At 41.5% G+C, this 26,098-nt stretch overlaps 1 protein-coding gene across 6 annotated transcripts in view; it reads left to right on the plus strand.

Moving 5' to 3' along the window:
• Positions 1 to 26,098, plus strand: part of LOC113011648 (apoptosis-stimulating of p53 protein 1-like) — a 56,168-nt gene that overhangs the window by 23,612 nt on the left and 6,458 nt on the right. For 2 of the 6 annotated variants that reach the window (XM_026151257.2, XM_026151255.2), the window contains exons 5-18: positions 12,305 to 12,400; positions 16,059 to 16,115; positions 16,684 to 16,804; positions 17,065 to 17,144; positions 17,239 to 17,406; positions 17,813 to 17,953; positions 18,035 to 18,230; positions 18,588 to 18,713; positions 23,053 to 23,120; positions 23,676 to 23,874; positions 23,974 to 24,201; positions 24,294 to 24,512; positions 25,749 to 25,899; positions 26,018 to 26,055. In XM_026151257.2, the coding sequence (XP_026007042.2) occupies positions 12,305 to 12,400; positions 16,059 to 16,115; positions 16,684 to 16,804; positions 17,065 to 17,144; positions 17,239 to 17,406; positions 17,813 to 17,953; positions 18,035 to 18,230; positions 18,588 to 18,713; positions 23,053 to 23,120; positions 23,676 to 23,874; positions 23,974 to 24,201; positions 24,294 to 24,512; positions 25,749 to 25,899; positions 26,018 to 26,055 (1,888 nt within the window). Of the gene's footprint in view, positions 1 to 398; positions 527 to 1,888; positions 2,014 to 7,473; positions 7,694 to 12,304; positions 12,401 to 16,058; positions 16,116 to 16,683; positions 16,805 to 17,064; positions 17,145 to 17,238; positions 17,407 to 17,812; positions 17,954 to 18,034; positions 18,231 to 18,587; positions 18,714 to 23,052; positions 23,121 to 23,675; positions 23,875 to 23,973; positions 24,202 to 24,293; positions 24,513 to 25,748; positions 25,900 to 26,017; positions 26,056 to 26,098 lie in introns of those variants that run through there. The other 4 variants (XM_080293996.1, XM_026151259.2, XM_026151258.2 and 1 more) reach the window with 4 other exon arrangements.

Consider the following 26,098-nt stretch of genomic DNA (forward strand, 5'->3'; position numbering starts at 1 on the left):
CTCTTCAGGCCACAGCTTTGGGCTGTCTGTGGTTTAACCTGCAGCCAGTTTGGCATAGCGCCATCATGGCCTGTGGGTTTTGTCATTGTGAGGTTCAGGTTATTTCTCCTTGTTTAGCTTCTGTTTAAGGTTTTGTGTTTTGCTTGGATTTTGCGTTCTTTGAGTTATTAATCTTCTCCCGCATCTTCTTCGTCGTCATGATTAGTCTCTCGTGTTTTGTATTTAGTTTTACTTCTTTTGTATGTGATTAGTTTTAGCTGTGCCCCATTTCCCACCTGTTTCCTCTTCCATTGATTGCATGTCTGTGTGTTTGTATATAGCCTCAGTTTCCTGTTGTTTTTGTGTGTGTTAATGCCCTGTGTGTGCTCTTTCCAAGAGTTTGGAGTGTTATTTTTGTTGACTTAATTGAAGGTTAGTTTTCATTTACTTTGTTTTGTCTGCGAGTCCTGCATTTGGATTCTGCTTACTGCTAGAAACTGTGGCAAGAGCAACGACTGGAAAAGGAGGGAAATCGTGGCCTGTAAAGGTAAAGTATACTAGCACAGAGGTGACAAACATGCAGCCCGGGGGTCAAAAGGTCACCTGGATGTCTTTGCAAGAATGGAAAATGCAGTTTATTCTCATTTGTTTGTTTTTTCAATAAGCTGCACTGCTGCTCCTGGTGATGTCATGTCAGCAGTCTTTTGCATACATAGAAATATCTGGAAAGTCAATTCTAGATCTGAAATGGTTAGAACTCAAAATTCAAAGTCAACATGTTTTTGCTTTTGCAGATTCGCTGTGATTTGCAAATGTAATAATACATGCTGCTGAAATTAACTACTCGGGCTGTTTTTGTAAAATGATGAAGAAATGATGTAAGCATTAAAAGACACTTTGGTTATCATGCAGCAGTTTTACAGGTCCGGCCCACTTGAGATCAGATTGGACTGAATGTGACCCATAAACTAAAGGGATATCTGGCAATCTAAAAGGGTTAACCAAGCTTGTTTGTACCGCACATATTGGTGTTTCATGCATGGACCAATAGAGATACACTAAGTGTTTATTGGTGAGCTTTAAAGGTGGATTTGGTTAGTCATACCCTCTGTTTGCAGAAATGTTCCTATAATTTATTTTGATAGCTTTTGGGTTTGACTTTCAAAATAAATGCAAGAAATAATCCCAGTCAGCGAAGGATAAAAGACATCTGGCTCTTTAAACTTTCCTTAATAGCATTTAATTTGAGGAATACAAAATAAACCCCGTAGTCGCAGCGAAGTAATTGTATGAGTGTGTCTTTGTGAGCCAGTATTCCCACACGTACAGCACAATGCATGTGCACGTTTGCGTGTATGTATTTGTCTGTGTGTGTAGTGCAGCGGATTAGCCGGGGGATTAGTGACAGTGATGATTGAACTGTTCTACCAGGAACAACCATGCGAGCACACAAACACAGCACATGCACTATACACGCACACTGTAATTGCTGTTTATAAATTCACAAAGAGAAAAAAAGGGTAATTAGTCTTTTGTCACCAGCCTGAGTCAGTCCTTCAGCTAACCATGTTTTGCTTTGCCAGCATGCCTTATCCTGTTATCTTGAGGTCATGCAGTAAAAAGAGCAACTGACCTCATGTTTGGTGCTTTTAATTTGTCACTAACAGCTATTTTGAACCATCCAAACCATTGTGTTTCAGCACAAACTGCACATTTGCTTTGTATATCTGGGTTAGGCCTCGGCTAGCCAGTCATAGACTGTTTTTGTGCGTATTGGTGGTGGTCAGTCTGCTGGATGGTCATCCTCTGTGTGTGTGTGTGTGGGTCAGTCAGTGAAGGTAGGATTAGCTTGGTCCCATGACATAACCAGGCTAAGAGGATTGCTAGTGAGCCAAACAGCTCCTCCTCCCTCGTCTCGTCTTCCTTTCACCTCACACACTCCTTCACACTCTTAAGGTCTCCGTGTTTCTTCGTCTTCATCCTTGAACATTTGCTTTAAAGCAAAAAGATCTGAGGCACAACAAGACAGAGGGGGTGAGTTTTGGTCCATTTCTTTTTATATGGGTGTGTGTGTGTGTGTGTGTGTGTGTGTGTGTGTGTGTGTGTGTGTGTGTGTGTGTGTGTGTGTGTGTGTGTGTGTGTGTGTGTGTGTGTTTGAAGCTACGTTGATGCGATTTCCACTTTTTTTGACCTTTTCACTTTAGATGAAACAGTAGAATAACTCCACCAAACAGAAGCCAATCTGAAGGTGACTTTGAGCGAGTGAATAATTGTGTATAAGCTTGTTTTCTCCTCCTTAAACTTCTGAGAGATATTCTCTGACTCTGGTTGCACTCACACACATTGGCTGGATACTTTACGAGCAGTTTGTCTATGTGTCAGGGTGGAGCGTTTGGCCGTGTGTCTCTCTGTGTGTCAGTGAATCAGTGTGGTTTACATCTTGTGAAAACAGGGTGTGGCTTCTTCTTGCTTGACTGTGTTATTTTGTCTGTGTGTGTGTGTGTGTGTATGTGTGTCAGCCTTACTTTGGGATTTGGAAGCGTGTCTCCGAGTTGGGGTGTAGCTGTTGGCGCTGTGTAATCATATCCAAAAGCGCTCACTCACTTACGCACACAAACGCACACCAGATGCTGTTTCTTGCCACAGGATGATGTAAAGATGACAGCGATGTGTGAAAGAGATCGGTGTGTAGTAGTTTTTAGAATTGTTATTCACTAATGAATAGTGATTCATCCTTTAAGTTTTTGACTGCAACAATCCAGGATAAGTGAGTATTCCCTGTTTTCTTTAAAAAGTAGACCAGACTTTGTCATTCTCCGACAAAAAAGGACAAATACACGAGCTCCAAGAGCAGCCTAGTAAAGTCAGTCGAGTAAAGAATAATTTATATTTGATGGTTATATTTTACAGATTGTAGTGACATTTTTTACCTGTATTTGTGGTTCCTGGATGATGATTTTAGTTGTGATATTTTCATCTACGCCACAAGGTTTTCAGTCTATCCATCATTACGTGTGTGCACAGCTACAGAGAAAATCATGTAGAGTTTCATTTATGCCTCAAACTGCTCAGATTTTTTTTAAGTATTTCTGAAGACTTTACCACAACAGCTGGATCCACATGTTTGATTTGGCACAGATTTATTGTTATATATTTTAGATGTTGGATGCCATTCTGATGCAGCATTTTCATTTATCTGAATTTGGGACCTGCAATAGAAGATGACTGGCTTGTGAGGCTGGGTTTGTGTCTCCTTCTGGTCTGAAAATGGTAATCTTTTGTGTGTAAGGCATATATATTAGGCCCCAATCACAGGAGTCTAGAGACCAGCCAGTGACGCCTTGACAATCACCAGTCATTAGGAATAAATATGTATTCCCCAACTGGATTTTGGCGCTGGACTTTCCTATCAGTCACTAAGTGAAATTGGTTGCAAAAAGGTTTGTAGTACAGCAATGAAAACCTCTTTGCAGTTGTTTTGGCCACTAGCAGATTGACCTGGTTGCCCACAGTTTGAAACACAAAAACACGACACATCAAGCAGTTGTGAAACTGTGAAAGGTGTGATGTACCTTTTGAATTGTGTTGATTGTAGCAGAAAGCCACACCTTTCTCTGGAGCTCGGAGAGTAAATGGCGAGCGTTTGCAGACAGGTCATCGTATGGATCAATGTGGATTATGGATCGATTTTACCTGGCCAGCAACCTCCTGTACCCACTCCCTGGTTACCGAATTTCACAGTTTTCCCCAATAATCTTTGGTGGCCTGAAGCCTTAACTACTGCAACACGGAGCCACAAGTCAAAAAACACTGATAGACATTTAATTGTGAACTGAAAGTTTTTGAAGTACTAACTCTGTTTGTTGGTAGCATATAATAGCTATTAGCATACACCAACCTGGTCAGGACCCAGCTAGTTTCTAACAGTATTAGGGAAAGGAGGGCATGGCTGTCTAATGACCAGTCCAGATGGGGCTGGTTGGGAAATGTGTTAAAATTTTATGCTCGCATCTCAGGGAAAAAACAAATCAAGAGGATTCCCTCTGACACATTTGGCATGGCTCTGAGTGGTGCATTTTGTTAGCATATACTGTCCTGCTGTTAGCCAATAGTACTGATGCATAATAAATTACAGACGAAATTAAATTTTCATGCTGACATTAACTGCATCAAGGAGCCGTCTGTGTCCTCAAACTGTGCCGCTCTTTGAAGGACTGACACATACTCTAAATTAGAGATGGTCGCTGTGTTGTTTCACTTTATTCTGTTTAGGAAAAACATGTTAGCATATAGTTTCTCATCTGACTGACACAGTGCTAGTTGCTCAATAAATGAGTAGCTGTTACTACTTAATGCTGGTGTCTTGCAGGCCTTTCCCTTTGCAGCACACTCTCTTACAAACCTCGCCCCTGACCTCAGAGTAACCACGAGGGCCGTCACACACTTTGAGTTAAGGCACAGAATTCAGTTTGCTGATCCTGCTCTGTGTAACTCAACCCCATCCAGCTGCATGTGGGAGCGCTGCTGTGGGATATATTAAGCAGTCAGGTGTGTCTGAGCGCTCTTGACCAAACACACATCAAGGGATGTGTTGATTTAAATTAATATGAAGCCTTTCAAAGTCCAGGGTCAGGGGCGTTTGCGGACTTGAATTGCCTCCTGTGACGCAAGTCCTGGTGCTGCTGTGCCGAAGCTTCCTATACTCTTAAATTAAATGCTGTTAACTGCTTTGCCCAAGGACACAGTCGGGTCACATGATGGACAAGTTCAAAGATGAGCTCTTTCAGTTATAGGATGTTTGCAGCCACCAGGCCACCCTGCTGTGTGGATGTTGGTTACTGAAGCTCTTCTGATAACAGAGCTTTCCCCTTTGGTCCGGCCTGGGGCTTCAGGAATGTCTGAAGGCTGTTATTGTAAATTTAGAAAAATATTTTTACTGGAGGTGCACAGCAGATGGGCAGGGGATGGGTTTTATTACTGGAGGGACCTATGATCAGAACAATGTGTGTGTTTGTATGCATAACTTTGAGCACTGTTGAGAAAGGCAGTGTGCACACACTAAGAAGGTCAAATATCTCCATGTGCTTCAGATTATAGGCACAATTGCACCATGAGAAAGTAGTTTACAGCTGAAAAACACACACTGCTCAGGTTGCCAGGGTTGTCTGACACCAAATATTACTATCCAAGCCTCAAAGCCACCCCCTGCTGTCATCAAAGTAGCCCAATTTTGTTTGCCCTAAACTAGGACTTCTCCACCAGTTAGAGCCAACAAAACTGACAACTGAGCAAAGCAGGTGAGCACCCACATGGTTGAGATCAAAACCCAGATCACACACTCTACTGCCATCCAGGCATGTAGATGTTTAATCATTTTTTCAAGAAGGAAACGTGGCACAGCATAAAGAGCACGTCAGAAACTTCAGTCACCTTCAGATCACTGTTTTCCACCTGGACCATGAGTGAGAAAGCAGCTCCTCTGTCTATCAGGAGTCCACGGCACAAATTGCTCTTTTCCAGTCTAGAACTGGTTCCACATGTTCTCACCAAAAACAAAAAGTTGGGTAACTTCAATGAAATGAAAATCAGGACAGATAAGTGGATCCAAACTTCTATTAGTAAATATTTTGTTCTCGTTATTCTGTAAATGTGGGCTGTTTCTGAAAAGACACCAAGACAGAACTGGCTCTGCACTGGCACAGCAAAGTGTTGGTGGAAAAGGGTTTTGACAGCCAAAATGTGGATCCTGGAGCCAAACAAAGCACCAGAACACCTCCATCTAAAAGCAAAGTCCAAATATGGATCTTTGAACATCCTAATGTTGCATCTATAACACTGTATCCACAAAAATATTGAAGCTCTTTATTGAAATCTTTGTGTTATGCATTATTAAATGAGTGATGCAAACCTGAAACGGACTATTCACCTGCTATAAAACATTTAGAACAACAATACAACAATGCAGGCCGCAACAAGAAAACACTTTAAATGTAATTGATGTTTAGTTACAGAAGTAACTAAGTTAAAAGCTCTGGTATCTCCCTTAAACTTACCCAACTTAGAAGAATGCCCTGTGATCCTCTTCTTAAAGTGGCTGCAGACTGAACTCATTGATGGCACCGGTGCAATAGTTAATGTTCTTGGTGTTTCCATTGCAGTCTGCAGATACTAGCGTCAAGATTTCCATTTCCTTAAAAACCCAAGTAATTTTGCCAACCTTCCCGGAGTCACTCATAGAAAAGAGGTCACGTTTTAGTCAAGTTTGGAAAAACATTGTAAGAATTAAATTATTGGGAGATCTGAGCTTCAACTATTAAACTGTTAAAAGTAACATTTTTGCTATTTTTTGCCACAACAACCTGGTGCTGAATGCCCAGAAGACAGTGGAGATTATTGTGGACTTCAGGAAGCACACAGCTCCACTCCACTCCACTATAAAGCAATAAGCAACTGTTGCAGTGACAATGATACAAAGTTTCCATCCATTATAAAGAAATAACACTCACATCCTAAAGTACAACATGTTAAAATCAGTGTTGCTGGTTATAAATAGTTGACATAGCTCAATATACTATACACACAGCACAGTCACGCCCATGGAGGGCTGCACCCAGAACAGGAGGAATAACAAATGTGTGTTTGTCTGTGTGAAAGATGAAAATGTGTGATGCAGCAACTGAGTCACATGTCACTCTGTGTGTGTGTGTGTGTGTGTGTGTGTGTGTGTGTGTGTGTGTGTGTGTGTGTGTGTGTGTGTGTGTGTGTGTGTGTGTGAATGAAAATATGACGCAGCAGCAGTCAGCTGTTAACTGTATAGTGTGTGCGCCATGCATACTACCACAGCCATTGATCATCTTCACCTTTTTTACACCACACATCTGGAGCAGGAGGCAGAGGTTGATGAGAGCAGCTAGTGCCCCATCAGGCTGTGGTGCAGTGATTTTCCTTCTGAGAGAAAGTAGGAGAAAGAAAAAGGGAGGTGTGAGAGGAGAGAGAGGGAAAGAGAGTGAGAGAGGATGTCGCTGCAGCAAAAAGCCAGCTGCAGAGAAATGACAAGGACTGAGAGAAAGAGAGATGAAAGAATACAGATATGGAGAAAGATGGGGCTTAATAAGCAGAGAGAAAAGTGAAGGAAGAGTGGAGACGAATAGATGAAGAAAAGGTTGAGGTCGAAGAGACTGGAAACTGAGAGCAATAACAGAAAAAGAGGGTGATACTGAAAGAAAACAGAAAACGAGGGCGGCGAGGAGTTCCTTCTCTCGTTTCGCACCTATTTGTGTTTTTTCATGTTTACTGTGGCAGTTGAAAGCGGTGTCACATCGGTGGGATTTGCTCTCTGTAAAAACGTCACATGAGAACGCACTAATAATCGAGAGTTTTTATGAGAGAGAGAGAGAAAGGAGGAGAAGGGAGGGTGTGTGGGCCGAGCGAGTGAGGGAGAGGAAGAGCGAGTGTCGTAAATCTCAGCACATCACCAGGCGGACGAGAGGGAAAGTTGTGATAAGGATCGCTCTCATTTCCTCCTCTTTAAGCGGTTCTCGTGCAAGCCTCTGGCAACGCTTTTCCATCAGAAAGCATTAAGGTCCGGCGTGTCTCTGAGACGCTTGTGAGGATGGAGTGGAATGAGGTAGATTTGGTGCAGGAATTTACTGTTGAAGGACAATGCAGCAAAATTAAAGTCCGCTCCTGCAGGATCACATGGGACAGCCTGCAGGTAAATACAGCACAGCGGGATGCTGGTAGGAACTGCATGTTAACGTCAGCGGGGGGCTCGCAGCAACACAGTCTGCAGGATGTGTTAGAGTGTCTTAACAGCATGAGCGGCATGACACTGTGGCTAAGTGTCAGGTGAATTTTTAACTTTCCTGTAGCTGGAGTGCATGTTCCCATTTGAATCAGTGGAAAGCTAGAAGCTGAAGCATTTAGAGGACTTCAGTGGCAGGAAATCCCAGGAAAACTGTCTCACACACTGCTTTGACTGACAAGCGATCCTCAGCCTCAGTCCTGCAGACGGAGGTTTTTAAACTGAGGAAGTCAGCAAAACTGCTCAGGGTGTTTACAGAGCAATACGTATCATGTTTGCTTTTCTGAAACCAGCTGCAGTCGAATCTTCAGAGCTTTTTCTAGATGCTTCTAAAATGTATTTGCGATGGCTCCAAAATGTGAAAAGTGCTGATGCATTGCAGGGTTCTAGTTTAGTACATTTTCAAATAACACACACGTGTACTCCTGTGCAAACACTCGTGATACAAAAGCAATAGAAAGAAAACAATTACTTTTCTTGCTTAAAGGTAAAATAGGAGCAGGCTCGGCTGTGATGGAGAGCAGAGGCAGAAAAAAGATGACAATATAATTTAATGAATAACGTGAAAAATGGAACAAAAATCATACACGGCAGGAAAAATTTTACTAAAACATATTCAAATGAACAGCTCTAAAAGGTCCTCAGTGCTGGCAGTAGTAGGATTGTTATGCATGTAGCATGAGAAAGAATGCTGGCAACTCATCCAGGTGACTGTACGGGCATTAAGCTGCAACTGGAAACGAGTCCATCATCATGCATGACTTTGAAACTGACTGCTGGTCACTAGTGGGCATTTTAGGCTCTGGTTGCCTTGGTAAGCCACTAATGTATTTACCATGAGGTCATATGTCAATCAGTGGCATCCTGCACTCTGTGGAAGTTGAGAGAATTTATCTCAGGTCCTGCCACATTATGTCACTAGGTGCCTGAAATCTATATATGGTCTCTGGACGGCTTTATATCAGAGTAAAAATGAAGTGTATACTCACTTTAGGTGATCAGAGCTGTGCCTGAGCATGTTTGACCCCCAAAGTCAGACCATCCATCCGTTCTGCCCTGTCTGACTTTAACAGGTGGGTCCGAGAGGACATGTTGTGCATGTTGTAACTATGTAGAACTTCAACATTTTGGCACCAACAACAGCATTTCTGAAGTTTAACTGAAAATCGCCATGTTAACAAATTCATAAATCAATAAGGCAACGAGAAAGGCCGATGTGAAATGACACCAATTAAAGCATAAATACATAAACTCATGAACCTCACGATGCTCTGCAAAAGCACTTTTCTTCATGATAAAAACGCAGAGCGTGCACTAAAAGAACGAGGAACTGAGAGGAGAGAGAGAAAGGAGCAGTGGTTTCAGCAGTGGACAGAAAAGACTGAAGCATGCTGTTGCACAGTTTTAGTTTAGTCTGTGTGGAGGGGAGGCTATCAGGCTCAGGCATGGCACAAGACAAGTGTGCCTAGTCTGACTGCATCCTTCATCAACCACGTATGGTTACTGCATGTAAGCATAAAAACTGCTTTTTGCTGCTTGTCTGAAGCCCCACCCTGTAGTTCCATCTATGCATTATATACATTTTAAAGGGATATCAGACTGAAAGGGCTTAAAAAATATAAAAAATCTTAAAGTGTCTTATGCTGATTGGCTCTGAAATTACTCTTGAGATATGAGAAAACAATGCAATTATTGTTGCACATCAAAGTGAGGAACCACAGGATCCCAAAAGTCAGCAATTAGCTAATGATATGTGGCGACACTGCCTGGAAAACCTTGTGTATTGTGCATAATGTCACTGTCTAAAACATGATGTATTGCAGTGGAATACACTATGTGTGCATTATGTTTTATGTAGATTTACATAACTCGGTCCACGGTCTATAGCACAGTGTGGCTGTCAGGGCTATTAATCACCAATACTGATATTTAGCATAGCACTAGTGCTGCCAGAGTTAGAGCTTCCAGTAGTTAAATTGATGATGATTTTAATTTGTTTCACTGATTTCATAACTTGTGTCATAACCCAAGGGCGCTGTTCTTGGTAATGGAGTTATTCATCAGCGCCTCCCTTACTCATGGCACATCTAAGTCTCCACTTAGACATCAATATTTTTTCACACATTTAACAAAATTTGCAGTGGCCTCCGTCCTCTTCGACCCTAATTTAACGTTTGGAAACTATTTCTGTCTTATCACTGGGAAAAAAAATCATTTTTACTTGAACTACTCAACCCTTACTCCAAGTCCCATTAAATGCCAGTAACAACAGACTCTTCTGTCTCCAGTTTCTGTGTCCGATAATCGGAGCAGTCCCCAAATTCAGGCCACTGAAGTACTGCCAATAATCATTTCAAGTCAAACAGACACCAATGTAGCTCTCACAGAGAAGACTGTAGATTATTTAGATAAAAAGACTGATTTGGGATTTTTTTTCCTTGAGCGCCATCAAAAAAAAAAAAAAAAACGTCCATGGTTTCAAGCAGACATCTGGCAAAAACCTGCAATGATCAGAACTCAGAACTCACATAAGTAAAAATGTTTTTAGTGCACTGAACATAGATGAACTGACCCTTTAAAACTGTGTATCCAAAGACTGAGTATAAAGAAGGAAGTAGCCACTGTAATGTCAGCCAATAACATTGTAATCGCTGGTTTCTGAAGCATTTTGGCCATTACCATTTCAGCTTTTTGAAACCAGATGACACAAGTGAAAACACATGACAAAGAAACCGAAGGACATTGCATACTCAAGGTCTCAGGGTCACTAATAAGGACCATAATTTATAAAATGAACATCATGTTTTATTACATTGGACTTGAAACTAGTGATTGAGCCCATAAACTCAAGAGAAAAGGGTTTACTAAAGTAATCACGAGTCAGTTGCCAAGAATTTTATCCAATCTGTCTTGTTCTTGAGCAACCGCCCCCTGCTGGCCTTTACAAGCGATTCCCATTTAAGGCCCATCTGCACTGGTTTTACTGTTTAGACCTCTGTTACTGATACTCTGATACTCCCTGTTTGTGAGTATATCATTTATACTAATAACCATCTTAGATTTTGCCATACTCGTTTATATTACTTATAATGTTGTCCCACCACAATCTGTTAACTCTGGTATTCCTCAGGGTTTCATCTCAGGTCCCGACTGATTCCTTTTAGATGATCAAACTGCCCTAATAGATATCTGTGCCGTATAAGTAATCTACTATACTAATCATATAGTGTTTCCAAGGCTGACCAAGGAAATAAATACTTCTTGGTGATGTAATGCAATAAACTAAGCATAACTGAAAAGTTCGCAGTTTTTTAAAAATTATTCACAACTCACATTCTCGCCCGGTGATGTGGGAAGATGGCTCATATGTTAGGGGTTCAAAATTGGAAACAACAGTCACACGACGAGTCTTAAAAATGGAAGATGTTGATGGGAGCAAATTTCAATAGATATCAGTGTACAGAGTCTTGATCTTTAATGCTCATGCATTCATTTGCCCATAAGACAGTTTCTGTTTTTGTAGAACATCATCTGAGTCATTTTGACATTTGGAAAAGCTTCAGATTTGAGATTAACTTTGCACAAGAATACAGTTGCAGCACAATAGGCGGAGTTTGTTCAGCCCAAATGGGAGTGATGGATGATATTCATACGTCAATGTTACTCTGGATGGGGGGTTAAACTAAATGAAGCTGTAAGCCTGTCTGAGGTTTAATAGTATGATCGCATTTTTAATCCCAGGTTGAAACTCCATTTTCTCTGTCCTAGGATGGCTTAAGTTGATGTAGTGTATTATGTCATAATCAGTCATTCACACGCTGATAGTAAAATATCTCCAGAGGCCAGACCTTTCTGGTGTTGTAGGAGTCAAACTGTCAAACAATAATTATTAAATATTATAATACTGTACCGCAGTCTGTTGAAAAGTATTGTAATCGTGGAGCCGTGTTCTGATAACCTGGCTATTAAAGGACAGATGTAGTCATATCCAGCTTGTCTGACTTCACTGTGAACTGGAAATGAATATAACACCCCAGGTGCAGTGTGTGTCTGTGTGTGTTCATAAGTAAATGTGCACAATAGTAGGATGTAGCTGGGTTGAAACCTTCCGTTGTTGTCTGCTAAAGGCATTCCTCCCCGTTTCCCACCCTCACACGTACACGCAAACACACATCAGTCTCTAGAAAGATATTCCTGAACAAAGCACTCTCCCAGAGATGTATCTGTAAGGAAATGCTGTGAGGGAAAGGGGATGATTCTGGCGATTTTTTTTTTTTTCTTAGCCCTAAACTATAATTCTGTCGCTCTTCCAGAGCCACCAGCTGCCTGCCTAATAACATTCAGTAAAGCTGCTCAGTGACCTAAAATGTGAGGTGATATATGTGTGCAGCTGTGCTTTATCTCCTGTCACAGTTTGGGTTTTCATCTCGACAGACGTGTAATGGATGGAAACTGTGGGAAAACACTGTCTGTCTCTATGTACATAATGTATTAATGTATAACCCCTGTGTGCCGGTGTAGGTTCCCCGTGTGGAGCTGACCCTCTCTGAGCTCCAAGAAATGGCCACAAGACAACAACAACAAATAGAGGCTCAGCAACAGATGTTGCTCGCCAAGGTAAAACACTCACTCATACTGTACACGCACACAGAGCTGCTGGATGGATTGCCTGTCAGTTAATGTAAGGTTAGCTACATTAGAGTCTGTCTGAAAAGATCGGCTTTGAGGCCCCTGGAGCCTCAGATGAATGTGTGTGCGCATCACATCACATGCATCTTTTTGTGTGTGTGTGTGTGATTGAGTTCAGGGTTTGAGGAACGACGTGAAAGATTGGCTCTGGAGGAGAGATGTCGTTTTCAGACGTAGGCTGGGGAGAATTGAGTTAAGACTTTTTCCGAGGCTGCAGTTTCTTACATGCACCACACAGGAGATAGTCTGGTTTAGAAATACTCAGTGAGGTTTACCTGAGGGAGCTGCCTGGGTGGAGTGTGCAGGAGGAAGCGCACATGACAGCTGCTCTCCAGACTATTACCAGCGCTCTTCTCACATCAGCACAAATCGATGAAAACTCGCACAGTTGAAGGTCACAGTAAGTTTGTGCTGGAGAGTTTGCACGTTAACCCCTTAAGCCCAAGGTGACATGGGTCAAAATATTGCTACGCCCAGATTAAGTTTTTTTGTCGTTGTTTTTTTCAAGTACATATATACCCCGTCAGTTGTAGATGTGCACACGTTGTTGATGTTGAAGGGAGACAGTTTGAGCAGATCTGAGAGACTGGACAGTGTGGGTCTTTACATAGTGCGTCTGTTTTGTCATGAAAGAGTTTCTGTTTTAGAACAACATAATTTGGGTCGTTTGAACATTTGGAAAGCCTTCACATAGGAGCTGAACTTAAAAATAGGAACGCGACTACAGCACCACAGGCTCAGTTTGTTCTAGCCCATTTCAGAGTGTTGGAACTGTAAACGCAAGTTTTGTTTTTCCTTGCAGCCGGCTTTGTTGCAGAAGACTGAGCTATGGATTTTTAGCTAGGCTGACCATAAAAAAGAAGTTAGACTTGTAGAAATGTTGTTTGGTGGACCTTGCTAGTGCTGAGATTTTGGTCCATATTGATGTGATAGCCTCACACAGTCGCTGCAGATTTATCGGCTGAACAACCATGATGCAAATCCCCATTCCACTACATCCCAAGCATGCTGTAGTGGACTAAAAGTGAACTCATTGTCATGTAAAAGAAACTAATATGAGATTAATTAGAGTTTGAGATAAGTACACTGTGGTCATAGAGGCATGGACATGGTCAGCAACAACGTTCAAGTAGGCTGTGGTATTTAAACAATACTCGGTTGGTGCTACCGGGCCAAATGTGTGCCAGGAAAATATCTCCTGCACCATTAAACCACCACAAGCATGAAGCATTGATACAAGGCAGCATAGACCCATGCTTTCATGTTATTCTCTCCCCCCTCTTTCAGTCACTTTAATTTAAAAACTGTGTAATTTTAAAACTGTATATTCTGTGTATTTATTGTCTCACTCTTATTGCTTGTTCTTATTGTCCTTCTCGTCAACGTTATGCTGCTCTGTTGTATGTTAATTGCCCCTTGGGGATAAACAAATACTGCCTGGATTCAGAACAGAGGTCTTTATCAAAGAAAGGGGTAAAGATGTTTCTTTTTTGATGTGGTGTGAACTCGACTTTTTCTCACTTTTGACTCTTTTGGCTGATGTTTAGAAAGCTTCAGGGCTGCAGCACATGTGAGAAAATATCTGGAGACACAGATCATGGTCATTCGGCCCCATCCCCAGATTCAGGAAGTGGCCTTCTGAGTTAGCAGGAAATGAGTTCAGCAGAGATCTACAGCTGCTGGGAAGTTTACCCAGTATTGTACTCCAGGAAGGAGTCAGGAAAGTGAGCCAAACGGCATTCATTTGGTAAAGTTTTCGATAAAATGCATCAACCACAAACTTTTATTTGGCCATTTTGAGTTTTTCAAGACTGCTGTGGAAGTGATTTCTTTTGCCTGTCAGTTTAATGCTGATATCCAGCTTTTTTTTTTTTTTTAAAGCAGCAGTTTAACTGCTTCTGTAATTTGACAGCTATTAAGTGTTTCCTTCCAGCTTGCTCAAGCATTTCCTTGCTGGATGAAAAAAATCCCAGGCGCTGATGTAGAAACATTTTCTGTCTTCTCAACATTAATATAACGAAACGTAGATTGATGACTTCCTGGAAAATAAAAAGTCGAAAACATAAAAACTTTTATTCCTGCACTACGTCTGTAATTAAACACCCTTCTCTTATGTAATGTGTTAGCAGGGCAGCTTCCTGCCAACATGCCCTTTTCTCCTCCTCTTTGTGTGTTTATGTGAAAGAGAGAGACACACAAACGCATGCACACACACACACACGCACACGCACACACACACAGGTCAGCCGTACTATGTACCTGCAAAATACAGAGTGAGTGGTGTAAACTGCTTCAGTCAGCATCACACATCACAGCCTTTCTCTGTCTCCTCACTGTAGTTTATTGTGTGTGTCAGATACATAGATACACACAAGCTTAAATGAAAATCAATAGCAGCTGATGGTCTTCGGAGTTGGATGTGATGATCGGGTGAAAATAAACTGCATGCATGGCAGTTATTATAGTATTATGCTGTTGACTAAGGATGTGCACGGCCAGATGATTAAGTGTTCCTGCCCTCACTATTCAGCACTGAAAACACTTCTCGTTTAAATGAATAATTCATATTTTATGAATGCAGAAGACCAGCTGACTGTTAGGTCTAACACATGGGCATCCAACATGTGGACCACGGACCAGTACTTGCACACCAAAGGGCCCAGTTTATCCCACTAGATTTCTTTGCAGTTTGTGGAAACTGTACTTAAGTCATTAAGTACTCCAATTCACTGTTGCTCCTGGTAAAGTGATGCCAGCCTTTAATTAATTCCTCATTAATGAGGAATCTGACATTCTGTTCTTTGGTAAAATATTAGACGAGTGGGGTAACTGGTGTCTCCAAGTTTGACTTACAGTTTCAGCTTTATTAAGATCTTAAGGCTCAAGTAAAGGTTGAGGTTGAGATAGATGACGGCTGTGTGTAGCTGCAGATGTGATGGTCCAGAAAATGCATGTTTTATGTAGAGTAAAGATAAACACTTAAACACGGCAATAAGCTGCTGGTGCTAGTGCTGCTGATATATATAATCTGGTATTATGTGTGTACAACAGGATGCATGGTATGAAGCGGCACACTAATCTATTTCACCAACATTTGAAATAAGATTTTATTTATGAAAAATAAGATTAACATGCAGGTGTGCAAAATGAGAGGGAACAATGTGAAAACACATGCAGTTTTCATTTCTATAGTCATTTAGTTAGATTTAACAGCCAGTGCTGAAAAACGTAACCGAATAACACCAACACGTTTATCAAATTTGAATTCTGCTGATTGAAGTGCTGGAACAAATGCCACTGTTGCTCCTCTGTTTGTGTAGGATCCTCCTCAGTCAGTGAGCTGATTCAGAAAACAGGCTTTCAGGTTCTCCAAGTGAAAACGGGCTCAACCTCGCTAAGTTTAGTTGGTATACCAGATAATCTTATTTTTATAATATAAAAATAGTATTTTTTAGTTTTTTTTCTGGCTGGGTTTGCAAAACATGATTTAGTTTCTTTAAAACTGAAAATGCCATGCCACTTTTCAAATGAAATAAATGAAAGTCTGGAAATGACTCTACTTTCACTGTACTTTTGTTTCCTGCAGGAACAGAGACTGAGGTATCTTCAGCAAGGAGGCAGATCCAACCAGGGACAGTCACAGGTGCGATCCACACCTCTGTTAGTCTCCTTTGAGTCTATACAGCACAAGGACACCCTATTTAAAGTTTGCTTTGTTGCTTTACTCACAATTGTGTGAGCAATATATTCATCAAACTAATACAGTTTAAAATACAATAATCTGCATACTGCTTCCTTTATGTGGTTTATATCTAATAATGTGACTGCAGTCTAACCTAGAGGCCAGTTCGCTGAAGGTTAAGTTTCCTGTTTGTCTGTCAGAGGGCTAAATGTTAACAGGTGCTGAAGCTCTGTCTGTTGATTACTGCTGTCTGCAAGTATTTTCCAAGTAAAGCAAATACCTGCGCTTTCATTGGATAACCTTCAGAATTCATTTGAGCATCTTCAAATTAAACACATTGTAGGCATTTATTCCTGAAACTGAGACAGTAAATAATCAACTAAAACATGTATTTTTCTGCATCTTGGGTCACATTTTAGTTAAATTACAGAGCAGGTATCCTTTCAGTATACCTAAATGACTGGAACTGCCACCACTTGAGTGTATGGGGAGTTTTTAACCACTTTAAACACTGACTTCTCTTTTTCAGTCTGAAGCTGAGAAGCTGCAGCGGCTCAAAGAGCGAGTGGAGACGCAGGAAGCGAAGCTGAAGAAGATCCGAGCCATGAGAGGCCAAGTCGACTACAGCAAACTGATCAACGGAAACCTCTGTAAGCCTAAACACTCTGTAACACTGTAGAGTTGGTGACTGTGGATTACAGGCCCTGAAGTAAACGACTGCATATTAAAAGACCATGAATTTAATCTCATAAAGCCTTGATGCTGCAGCGTGAGGGATTTTTTTTGACCATTTACTCAGTCCCTTACAGCGTGCTCGGTGTTTATATGTATTTCTGTAGAATCTGAGCACTAAAATCTTAATAACTACAGCGATGTAATTTCAATCTGACGTCCTGCTCTCTGTGTGTAGCTGCAGAGATTGACCATGTGAGCAGCCTGTTTCAGGAGAAGCAGGCGGAGCTGCAGACTGCGGTGATCAGAGTCGACCAGGTATGAAAATTTATTTGGTTTCTATAAACTTTGAAGCAGATTTGATTTGATAAGATATATGTGCACATATATGTATTTAATTTTGGTCTAACAGTTGACTCAGCAGCTGGAGGATTTGAGGAGAGGACGCCTGCAGCTACACTCTGGTGCACCAGGTCAGGGGGCACCCACGGGACCCCAGGGTGCAGGCACTGGTCATAAGGGATCGCCTCTTTCAGGCCCTGCAGCTCTGGAGCTGAGGAAACTTTACCAGGAGCTGCAGGTAAACTATACCCTGAGCAAACACTTGGCCTTTGCCAAGCAATCTTTACGGCTAATTGAAAAGATGTGTAGTAAATGTTTATGTCTCAATCTGGTTGGAAAAACAAAGGACACCTGTTCTACCAACACCTCCGCTGCACCACCAAACCATCTAAGCATGTGGGAACAATATGTTTTAGAAGCTCATGCAAATAAGCAATGCAATAAACACTGTGAATGCCATGAGGTTATACTAGTTTGGTACCTACAGTGGATATAATGTGGCTGTCTGATCACAGCTATTTTAAAACCAATCAAAAACATAATAAAAATATTGCAGAAAAAAAGATGTTTAGTGCGACCTTCTCCTGCCTGCTTTGGGTGTCAGAAATCATAAATGTGAGTAAAACGTTTTGGGGGTTTTTAAGGCTCGTAACCGGCACAATCTGGAGCAGAGCAGCAAGTTGGCCCAGAATAAGGAGCTGCTGAACAAGAGGAACGCCCAGGTGACCGTGATGGATCAACGCATCGGTGACCTGAGAGAACGCCTGCATAAGAAGAGAGCAGAGGTGCAGTCTGCAAAGAAGTCTGGTCTTTCTTTATCATGTTATATGAGTCTCATTCTGGGTGTCTGTGTGTGTCCACTTCAGTTAAGTCGTATGAATGGAGGCACTCTGTCCTCCCCTCAAAGCTCTTCCCACCCCGGTGCTGGAGTTTCGGGTCGAGTGGCAGCTGTCTGCCCCTACATCCAGGTTCCATCCGAGGGGAGACAAGAGCCAGGGTACCCGCTCCCAGCTGACCCACCGCCCAAACCCACCCCTCTCAGCCACATTCGCTCCCTCTCAGGTTGGTGGATGTTTATTTTGTTTTGTTTTTTTCCCCCATTTTAAGTCTCTGTGCTTTACCAGACTTGGTTTGTCTTTATCACTGTCTGACCTCTAACTTGCTCTTCTTCCATTTCTTTCTCCTGTCGTGTTTTTTCCCTCTTCCCCTTCTCTGTCGGTGTTCTCTCCAATGTTCAATGATTTAATGTGGTGGTTCTGTGATTGCTGTTTTGTAATGTGTTGTGGTGCTGGTGTGGGTCTCGCTGTTGTTTTCGTCATTCCGATGTCATGGTGGTGATGTTTACGTCTGTGCTGTTGTTTGGTGGGTGTTACTGTCTCGTGGTTGGTGTTGTCTGTGGTGGTGGGTGTGGCCTTACAGAGGAAGAGAGGAGTGCCATCAGGAAGCCTCCCAGCCAATGGAAAGAGTCAGATTTAGACATCGTCCTGTCAGAGCCCACTGAGCGGTGGGAGGGGCCTCTGTCCCCTCAGGGGGGCGACAGTAACAGTGAGTCCAGGAGAAACCACTAAACACACTTACTCACCGCTGGGTTTATTGGTGATAGCACGATGCTAGCAGCACCTTCAGCCTTAACTCCTCGTTTTTACACAAAAACCAAGTTGCTCAGTTGCCAAAAGTCACCTTACACAAATCCAAGTGTAAAGTATCAAAACAGTGTATGGGATAGTAGTGAAAATTAGTTTATAGGTTATAATATTATTTCAACATAGCACCACATGTTTATGTGAAAAAGAAGGGGATGACCACTCGAAAGATTCACTTAATAGATTTTTTGAGCAGACGTTTAAACATTCTGTTATCTAGAAACTGCTTGTGTGAGTTTTTTAGGGTGAATATTTGGTGGTATGGCTCTGTAAATATGGCCTCTAAGGAGGTCAGGGTGCTGCTCTTGAGAGTAACTGGAGACATGCAGCTTGAGTTAACATAGAAAGTTAATGTCAGATGTGTGATCTGAGACAGTAGATTTGGAGCCTTGTAGAAAACACAGTTTTGCAGGTAGGAGACTGAGATTTTGTGTACAGCTCCTCATATACAAGGCACATAACATTCGTTAAATCGGTTCAAATCAGGTCAGAGGTTTCAAATCTAGGGCTGACACTATTTTATATATATATATTTTTAGAAAGATCCAGTGATGGTGCTCATTCAGAGCAAGATGTTTTATTCGATTTATAAACCATCCCAGTCCAGCAAGAAGTTATTTTTCTGTCCAGGAATAAGTGTGTGTGTGTGTGTGTGTGTGTCTCTGTGTGTGTGTCAGAAAAACATGTTCATGAGCAGTTATCATAGACTGTATTCCTGCTAATTAGTGCAAGTTAATTAGGAGGTTAGTCCAGCAGTCTACATAGCGATCACTGTCATTTTCAGATAATGGATTTTAAAAAGATTCCAGTATGTTCCAAAATGCCACAGATGTAGTTGAGCGGTTCAGTTTAAGGAACTGAGTTTACTAAAAGTTGACCTCCGTTATTGTCATGAAGGGGAAATTTAATACAGAGAGCTTAAAATTTCTGTGTATGTGGTTCTAAATGTGTTCATATCTGCTGTAAACTTGAACGTTTTAACACGGGAGTTTATAGGGACTGACTCACTTTTGGAGCCAGCTGCAAAGACCCAAAATAGAAAAGGGCATTCACAGCACACATTTTCTTAATCTGACTCCCAGAGTGGATGCATTCAAACCGAGCACGCTCGTGTTTAAACCGCTATGCAGACCAGATGGTAAAGAGACAAAACATAATTGAATCAGCTGCTCAAAGGACCCTAAATTGTAAAGGTCGAGTGTACAAGGGTGCAGACATGCCATCTGATAGCCAACAGCTGCTCAGGGTTAAGAAGCACAGCTTCAGAAAATAAACCAAAGTCTGGCTTTAGACTCGAGTTTATTTATTCCGACATCTCTTCCTACACAGTGTGGAAAAATACAATTTAAACTGCCGATATCTATTTTTTTCACCTACACTGAAGTAAAATAAAGAGTCTTCAACCAGCTTTGTTTTAACACCCATTGTGTTCTTGAATCCCAAAGCAAATGCCACAGTTCTATTAATGTCGCTGCTTATGTAATGCGGAAAATTCGTAGTTGTAAATCAAATCAACAGTCTACTGGGCAGGGGGCCATTGCACATGAATGAGAGAAAGCCTGAATTGTAGCTATCTTTAGTACGTGTGATGAGTGTGTGAGGGAGTCGGATAACAAGAGGTTTTAGGTGAGAGGGTGATGTCATCGGGGAGATTAAGCCCAGAAAAAAAGCAAAGCAAGGAATCATTTATTTGTTTAAAATATGTTAAACAAAACTGGCTCATATTTGCTAGAAAGTGCTGAAACGATGGATATTTATTACACTACTTTTTATAATAATTTTATATTTGGATCTAAAGCTTTCTGTTGTGCATCCTGATGGTTGGGTGAAAGATGTCGGATCTGTTTCTGGTGAACTCCTTCAGTTCCTTCTCATTACGTGAGGCCATTTGTAAGCAGTTTTCGTAGTGTGACTGTATATGAAAGGTGGCTCTTGAGTCTGGCTCTGAAAAGCTGCATTTTTATTCATGGCCATCAGGGTGCGACTTCTCCAGCTGTAAATAGAAGTCAGATTATATAAAAGTCTGTGAGAAAATGATCGTGATCCTCTCTTATATATGACCTCAATAATTGTGATGTGTTTAAAAAAATCGTTTTTCTCCGATTCAAATCGATTTTAGTTTGGAAAAATACAATATCGATTCATTAAATCCTGAATTGATTTTTGAATATAAATGTATTTTGCAAGAAATGCCAGCATCTCATGTTAAAGCTCACAAAACTATTTCAACAACCAGCAGAACTATTAAAGAGCAGGTAAACGGATTCCGCAAAAAGATGTAAACACAAAGTGTGGACCGTTCACCTGACGGCACGTCCACGGACACGCTGTCGGGGCTGAAAGCTGACACACAGATTCTGAAACTGCAGCTTTGGTCTCTCTCCGACCAAAATTCACTGAACCAGCAGCAAAAGAAGATCAAAATTACGCTTCACGTTTCAAAAACATTGTCGTGAATTCGCTCTGTTTTTAATACGAAATGATTTTATCTTGTAAAACATGTTCGCATTTAAAGAAAAATAGACTATAAATCAGGTTATGCTTTAGCATGTGTGCCTGTTGATTTCATTACTGTATGAGCGTGCAGTTTTTCAGCCAAACCTTTATTTAAACAGGAAGTGAAATCTCTCTTGTGAAAGCGTCCTCACAGCATCAAATTAGATGTTTTTAAATGGAGAGAGAAACTGGAGCTCAGAGGGGAGAACTCAGAAACAGAATGGTCTGCCTGGAACCACAGAGCCACCATGATGCTGTTCAGATACAGAGCTGGGCTGTTATCTACGTCAAAGGCAGGAGGAGAGATTTCTCAGCAGAGCATTGCATTTAATCATTTGTTTGCATTAAATGCTGTGGCTGCTGATTATGGCAACATCATATTTTACAGACAGAATATCAAACTCAAACGCTTAAAAATGGTGAACTAAAGAGACTTGAGTGGTGAGGCTGAAACGCTTTACTGCATGACCCGTTTGTCGTTTGCACCAGGACGTACCGTGACTGTGCTGTAAACTGTCTTTCCTCTATAACACTGAGTGACTGCTTCTAATCTGGGCTCTCAGGGGCAGGCGGCCAAGTTTCCACCTCTCACAGAACTGACTGCTTGTTTCCTGTCGTGACTGTTTTCTTCCTGAGGTCAGCGGGTTAAAGCAGCCAACAGGTTTCGCAGCACAACTTACTGTACAGACTGCGTGGCTCCTGGGTTGAAGAGTTAATCAGTATTAGTCTGGTATGAGCCAGGACTGTGACGTGACTGGGCGAAATGGTTAGGTAACAGTTTGTAAATGGCTGCTGGAGTTTAACATTATGTGGAATTTTATTTAGCAGCACTTATTTAGCCATTTTAGCGCCACGGCTTTGATGGTGGATCTCCATCAGTCATTTCTTCTCCACTTCTGCAATACCTTGGAAGATCACCTGACTTCTTCACAAAGCTATTTCCTGTTAAATGTCTTCAAGGGTGTGGCCAAGTTGCCATGAAATTCCAAAGCATTGAGCTAGGCTGTTGACCTTAGCTGTCACAGACAACAGTGGCTGAAGATTTACTACTGTGACTCTGCACTGAACTGAGCCAGTTTATTATGTAACAACACCTCTGCAGAGACAGAGGCTGAGTTAAACTTCACATTGTAGAGTTTTGTTCTGTTTTAAACCCTGATTGTAGCGGCTTCCTGTTTTTTAGAGGTTTTATTCTTCTAGTAAAAATAGTTTAACTGCAGCCACGAGTCATTTTCTGTGACTGCTATTGTCAGTCACTGTGCATTATTACAACTTAAATTATATTGGCTACAAATTTTAAGTATTGATGAGTTACCTTTACTTAGTATTGTTATTTTAGATGTCCTTTTCAACCATTCATTCTTAATTTTCTCACTTTTTCTTGCTAAGAACCCTTTTTTTTTTAATTTAATTGTAACTCTTGAAAAGTGAAAGGTGTAAGCGCCTGGAGTACGCCTGGTTGGGAATCAGTGCATTGTCCGCTTGGATTTATGTTGCCGAGTAAACTACAGACATGCTCTGTGTATGCTATTTTAGCAGCATTAAAATATACATGTATATGCAACAAATACACATTATATACACTCCCTTTAACCGATCATTTTTTTAGTTACTTAACCGTTCATAGTATCTTTTTTCATCTGTCTTTTCCATTTGGATTTATTTGCTTCTTTCTCACTTTAATTTCCTTTCCTGTTTTGATCCCTTCCTCGGCTCCCTGACTCTCTGCCGCTTTCTCCCTTCAGCCAATGAAGCACCGTGGCCCACCATCACTAAGAGCGTAACAGACTGGAGGACCAACAGTCCAGAACAGGTACTGGTGTAATTCTCAGTTATATTAGTTATTCTCATGAATTCTGTGATCATAATAAATAATTTATTGCACTGTAAGCGCTGTTATAGAGGTATCAAGGCTCACTTGAGGCTTCTGCTTAGCAGTGAAGTGATGGTGTGAACTTTTCAACTCAAAATGTCTAAGGAGGAAAATCTCCATGGGAAGCAGTCATGAATGTCTTGGTGTAAGAAGAAAAAAAAATAGGTTATGCAGTTACAGTGGGGCAAAAAAGTATTTAGTCAAATACTCTGTTATTGCCAACAAAGGTTATGTTACAAAGTATTGAGTTGTATTTTTGTTATTGACCAAATACTTATTTTCCACCCTGATTTACGAATAAATTCTTTACAAATCCTACCATGTGGATTCATGGATTTTTTTTTCACATTCTGTCTCTCACAGTTGAAGTGTACCTCTGGTGCAAATTACTGACCTCTGTCATCATTTTAAGTGGGGGAACTTGCACAATCGGTGGCTGTCTAAATACTTTTTTGCCCCACTGTATACTTCATATCTGTGTCTCCCTCCCACCAGCTTCCCTCTGGTTATGGTACGTACCCCAGTGCCACCCACCAGGCAGCTGCACATCACTGTGCCACGAGCTCCCTGCCTCGTTCTGCCCCTGGTACACTGGGTTGGCCTCGATCCGGTGCCGCCTCATCCCCCCATTCATCATCCCCCTCTTCACAGCAAATACAGCACCGTATTTCTGTCCCTCCTAACTCAAGCCAAGGTAATAAATAGTTTTATTTATTAAAATAAAAGCTTATCTTCTTCTTCTTCTTTCAGTCCTGTTGATTGTATAACTTTGTTTTTCTGTTTCTGCACTTAGGTTCTGCCACCACCTCCCAGCCCTCCCCGCTGTCCCCACAAACAGAGCGGACAGATCCCCCTCCGGCGGTGGCCGTACGTCCCTACGTCCCGGACCATCCCTCCAGGCCACAGTCCCCCAGGAAGGGCCCTGCTACTATGAACAGCAGCTCCATCTACAGCATGTACCTACAGCAGCCTCAGGCCAAAAACTACGGATCTCTGAGCAACAGGGCTACTGTCAAAGCAGGTGATTAAACAGCAATTACTTGTTTAGACAGTTTGACAGCTTCTGCAGGTGAAAACAAACCATAACCCATCCTTTTTCCTGTCTCTCCACAGTCTACGGTAAACCCATCCTCCCCTCCTCCTCCACTTCTCCATCCCCTGTCTTTTTCCTCCAGGGGGGAGGAGGAGGAGTAAAAATATCAGGGGAGGAAGCTACAGATAAAGATGGAGGAAAAGGAGAAGGAGGAGAGAGCGGCGAGGGCCAAATTCAACCTCCACCCAGTGTGGACAACATCCCTCGTCCCCTCAGTCCCACTAAGCTCACCCCAGTTGGTAGGTGCAACCAATCACCAATAAATGTTACCTTTCTTTGTTAAAATGTTTCTCCTGTATGTGTTTAATACCAGAAAACACATTTTGTGTTAAAATAAGAAGAGTGATAAAGATGCTGAACGCTGGACCTCGACAGGAGGAAACGAGAAACACCAGAGAAAAGATTCACAGATGTAATGAAAGAGGACATGCAGAGGGTTGGTGTGACAGATGATAGCCAGGGATAGGATGGAGGCAGATGATGGAGCAGCACTTAATGCACTGTCACATTTTAGGCCAAACTTTGTGCTGAAAAAAAAGTATATTTGTCTGCACACTGAAAAAGATGTCACATCATGTTAAATACGACACTAAGGATTGAAAAAGCTCATTTCAAGCAATCTAGATATGCAAAAGATGTATAAATTAACGCTCTTTGAACTATAAAAAATGCATTTGTTTATTTTCTGTTTGGGTGTTAAATGCATGTCTACACACTTTAAAGTTTATTACAGTAACCCAGTCACTTAGTCACACTGGCTGCAGAAATATTACTCGCATAGTTTCATAAATTTCCCGTGTCTTCACTGGTCTCTTTGAGTGATACTCTTCTTATTAGCTTTTTATTCTTACTAAAGCATATTCCAGCCTCCTTCATCATTTAACCACAAATTTTATGTCAGTTGTTCAGTCAAGCATTGATTTCCTGGGAGCAGCCCTAGAATTGAGTCAGAGGACCTTCCTTAGAAAGAGCTAAATCAGCCATTCTCAAACTGCAGCCTGCTTCCAAATCTCCTGAAACACACCCAAACCTTTAATCACGTGAGCCAAATAAAATATATTTAATTCTTTCTTTTTCCAATGATACATTTAGATCTTTTTGTACTTAACTTTTTCCCTTGATAACAAAAATAAGATGCGAGAACATGTTAAAAAAAGACATTTAAAAAATCTATCTCTCTTGGCCCGCTTGAATTGTAGCCCACACCTTGGAAATCATTAAAAGCAGGACCAGATTTTTAAATCCCAGAATATCACATTTATATCTTTTTTATACTGTAAGTCTTAAAGAAAGTTCTCATTAAGTTATGGTAGTGTGCTTATCAGTCACAGATCACGCTATCCTGAAGAGCTTTTGGGAATAATTTCAGCAAAAGAAAAAAGATACAATCTAAGAAACAGGAGCAGAAAAAAATACATTTTGCCAAGAACAAATGACAAAAGAAGAAAGTAGCTTTAAAGCTTTGTCCCCCACAGCCCACTCTCAGCTCCGATACCAGAGCGATGCAGACCTGGAGGTTCTCCGCCGCCGCTTCAGCAACGCGCCGCGGCCCCTCAAGAAACGGAGCTCGATCACTGAACCTGAAGGCCCTCAGGGGCCAAACATCCAAAAACTGCTCTACCAGAGGTTGGTGCTACCACATGTTTAACTGCACCAGGACAAACAAAAAACTTTCAGGAATTTAAGACAGAAACAGAATCAAAATGGAAAAATGTAATTTGTTTTTGCCGTGTTTTTTTTGCAGGTTCAACACATTAGCAGGAGGCATGGAGGGAAGCTCAGGTAAGACACCGACATATGATGGTCAGGTGACATCTGTGTGCCT

Source organism: Astatotilapia calliptera, chromosome 19, assembly GCF_964374335.1.
Source record: "Astatotilapia calliptera chromosome 19, fAstCal68.1, whole genome shotgun sequence".
Lineage (NCBI taxonomy): Eukaryota > Metazoa > Chordata > Actinopteri > Cichliformes > Cichlidae > Astatotilapia > Astatotilapia calliptera.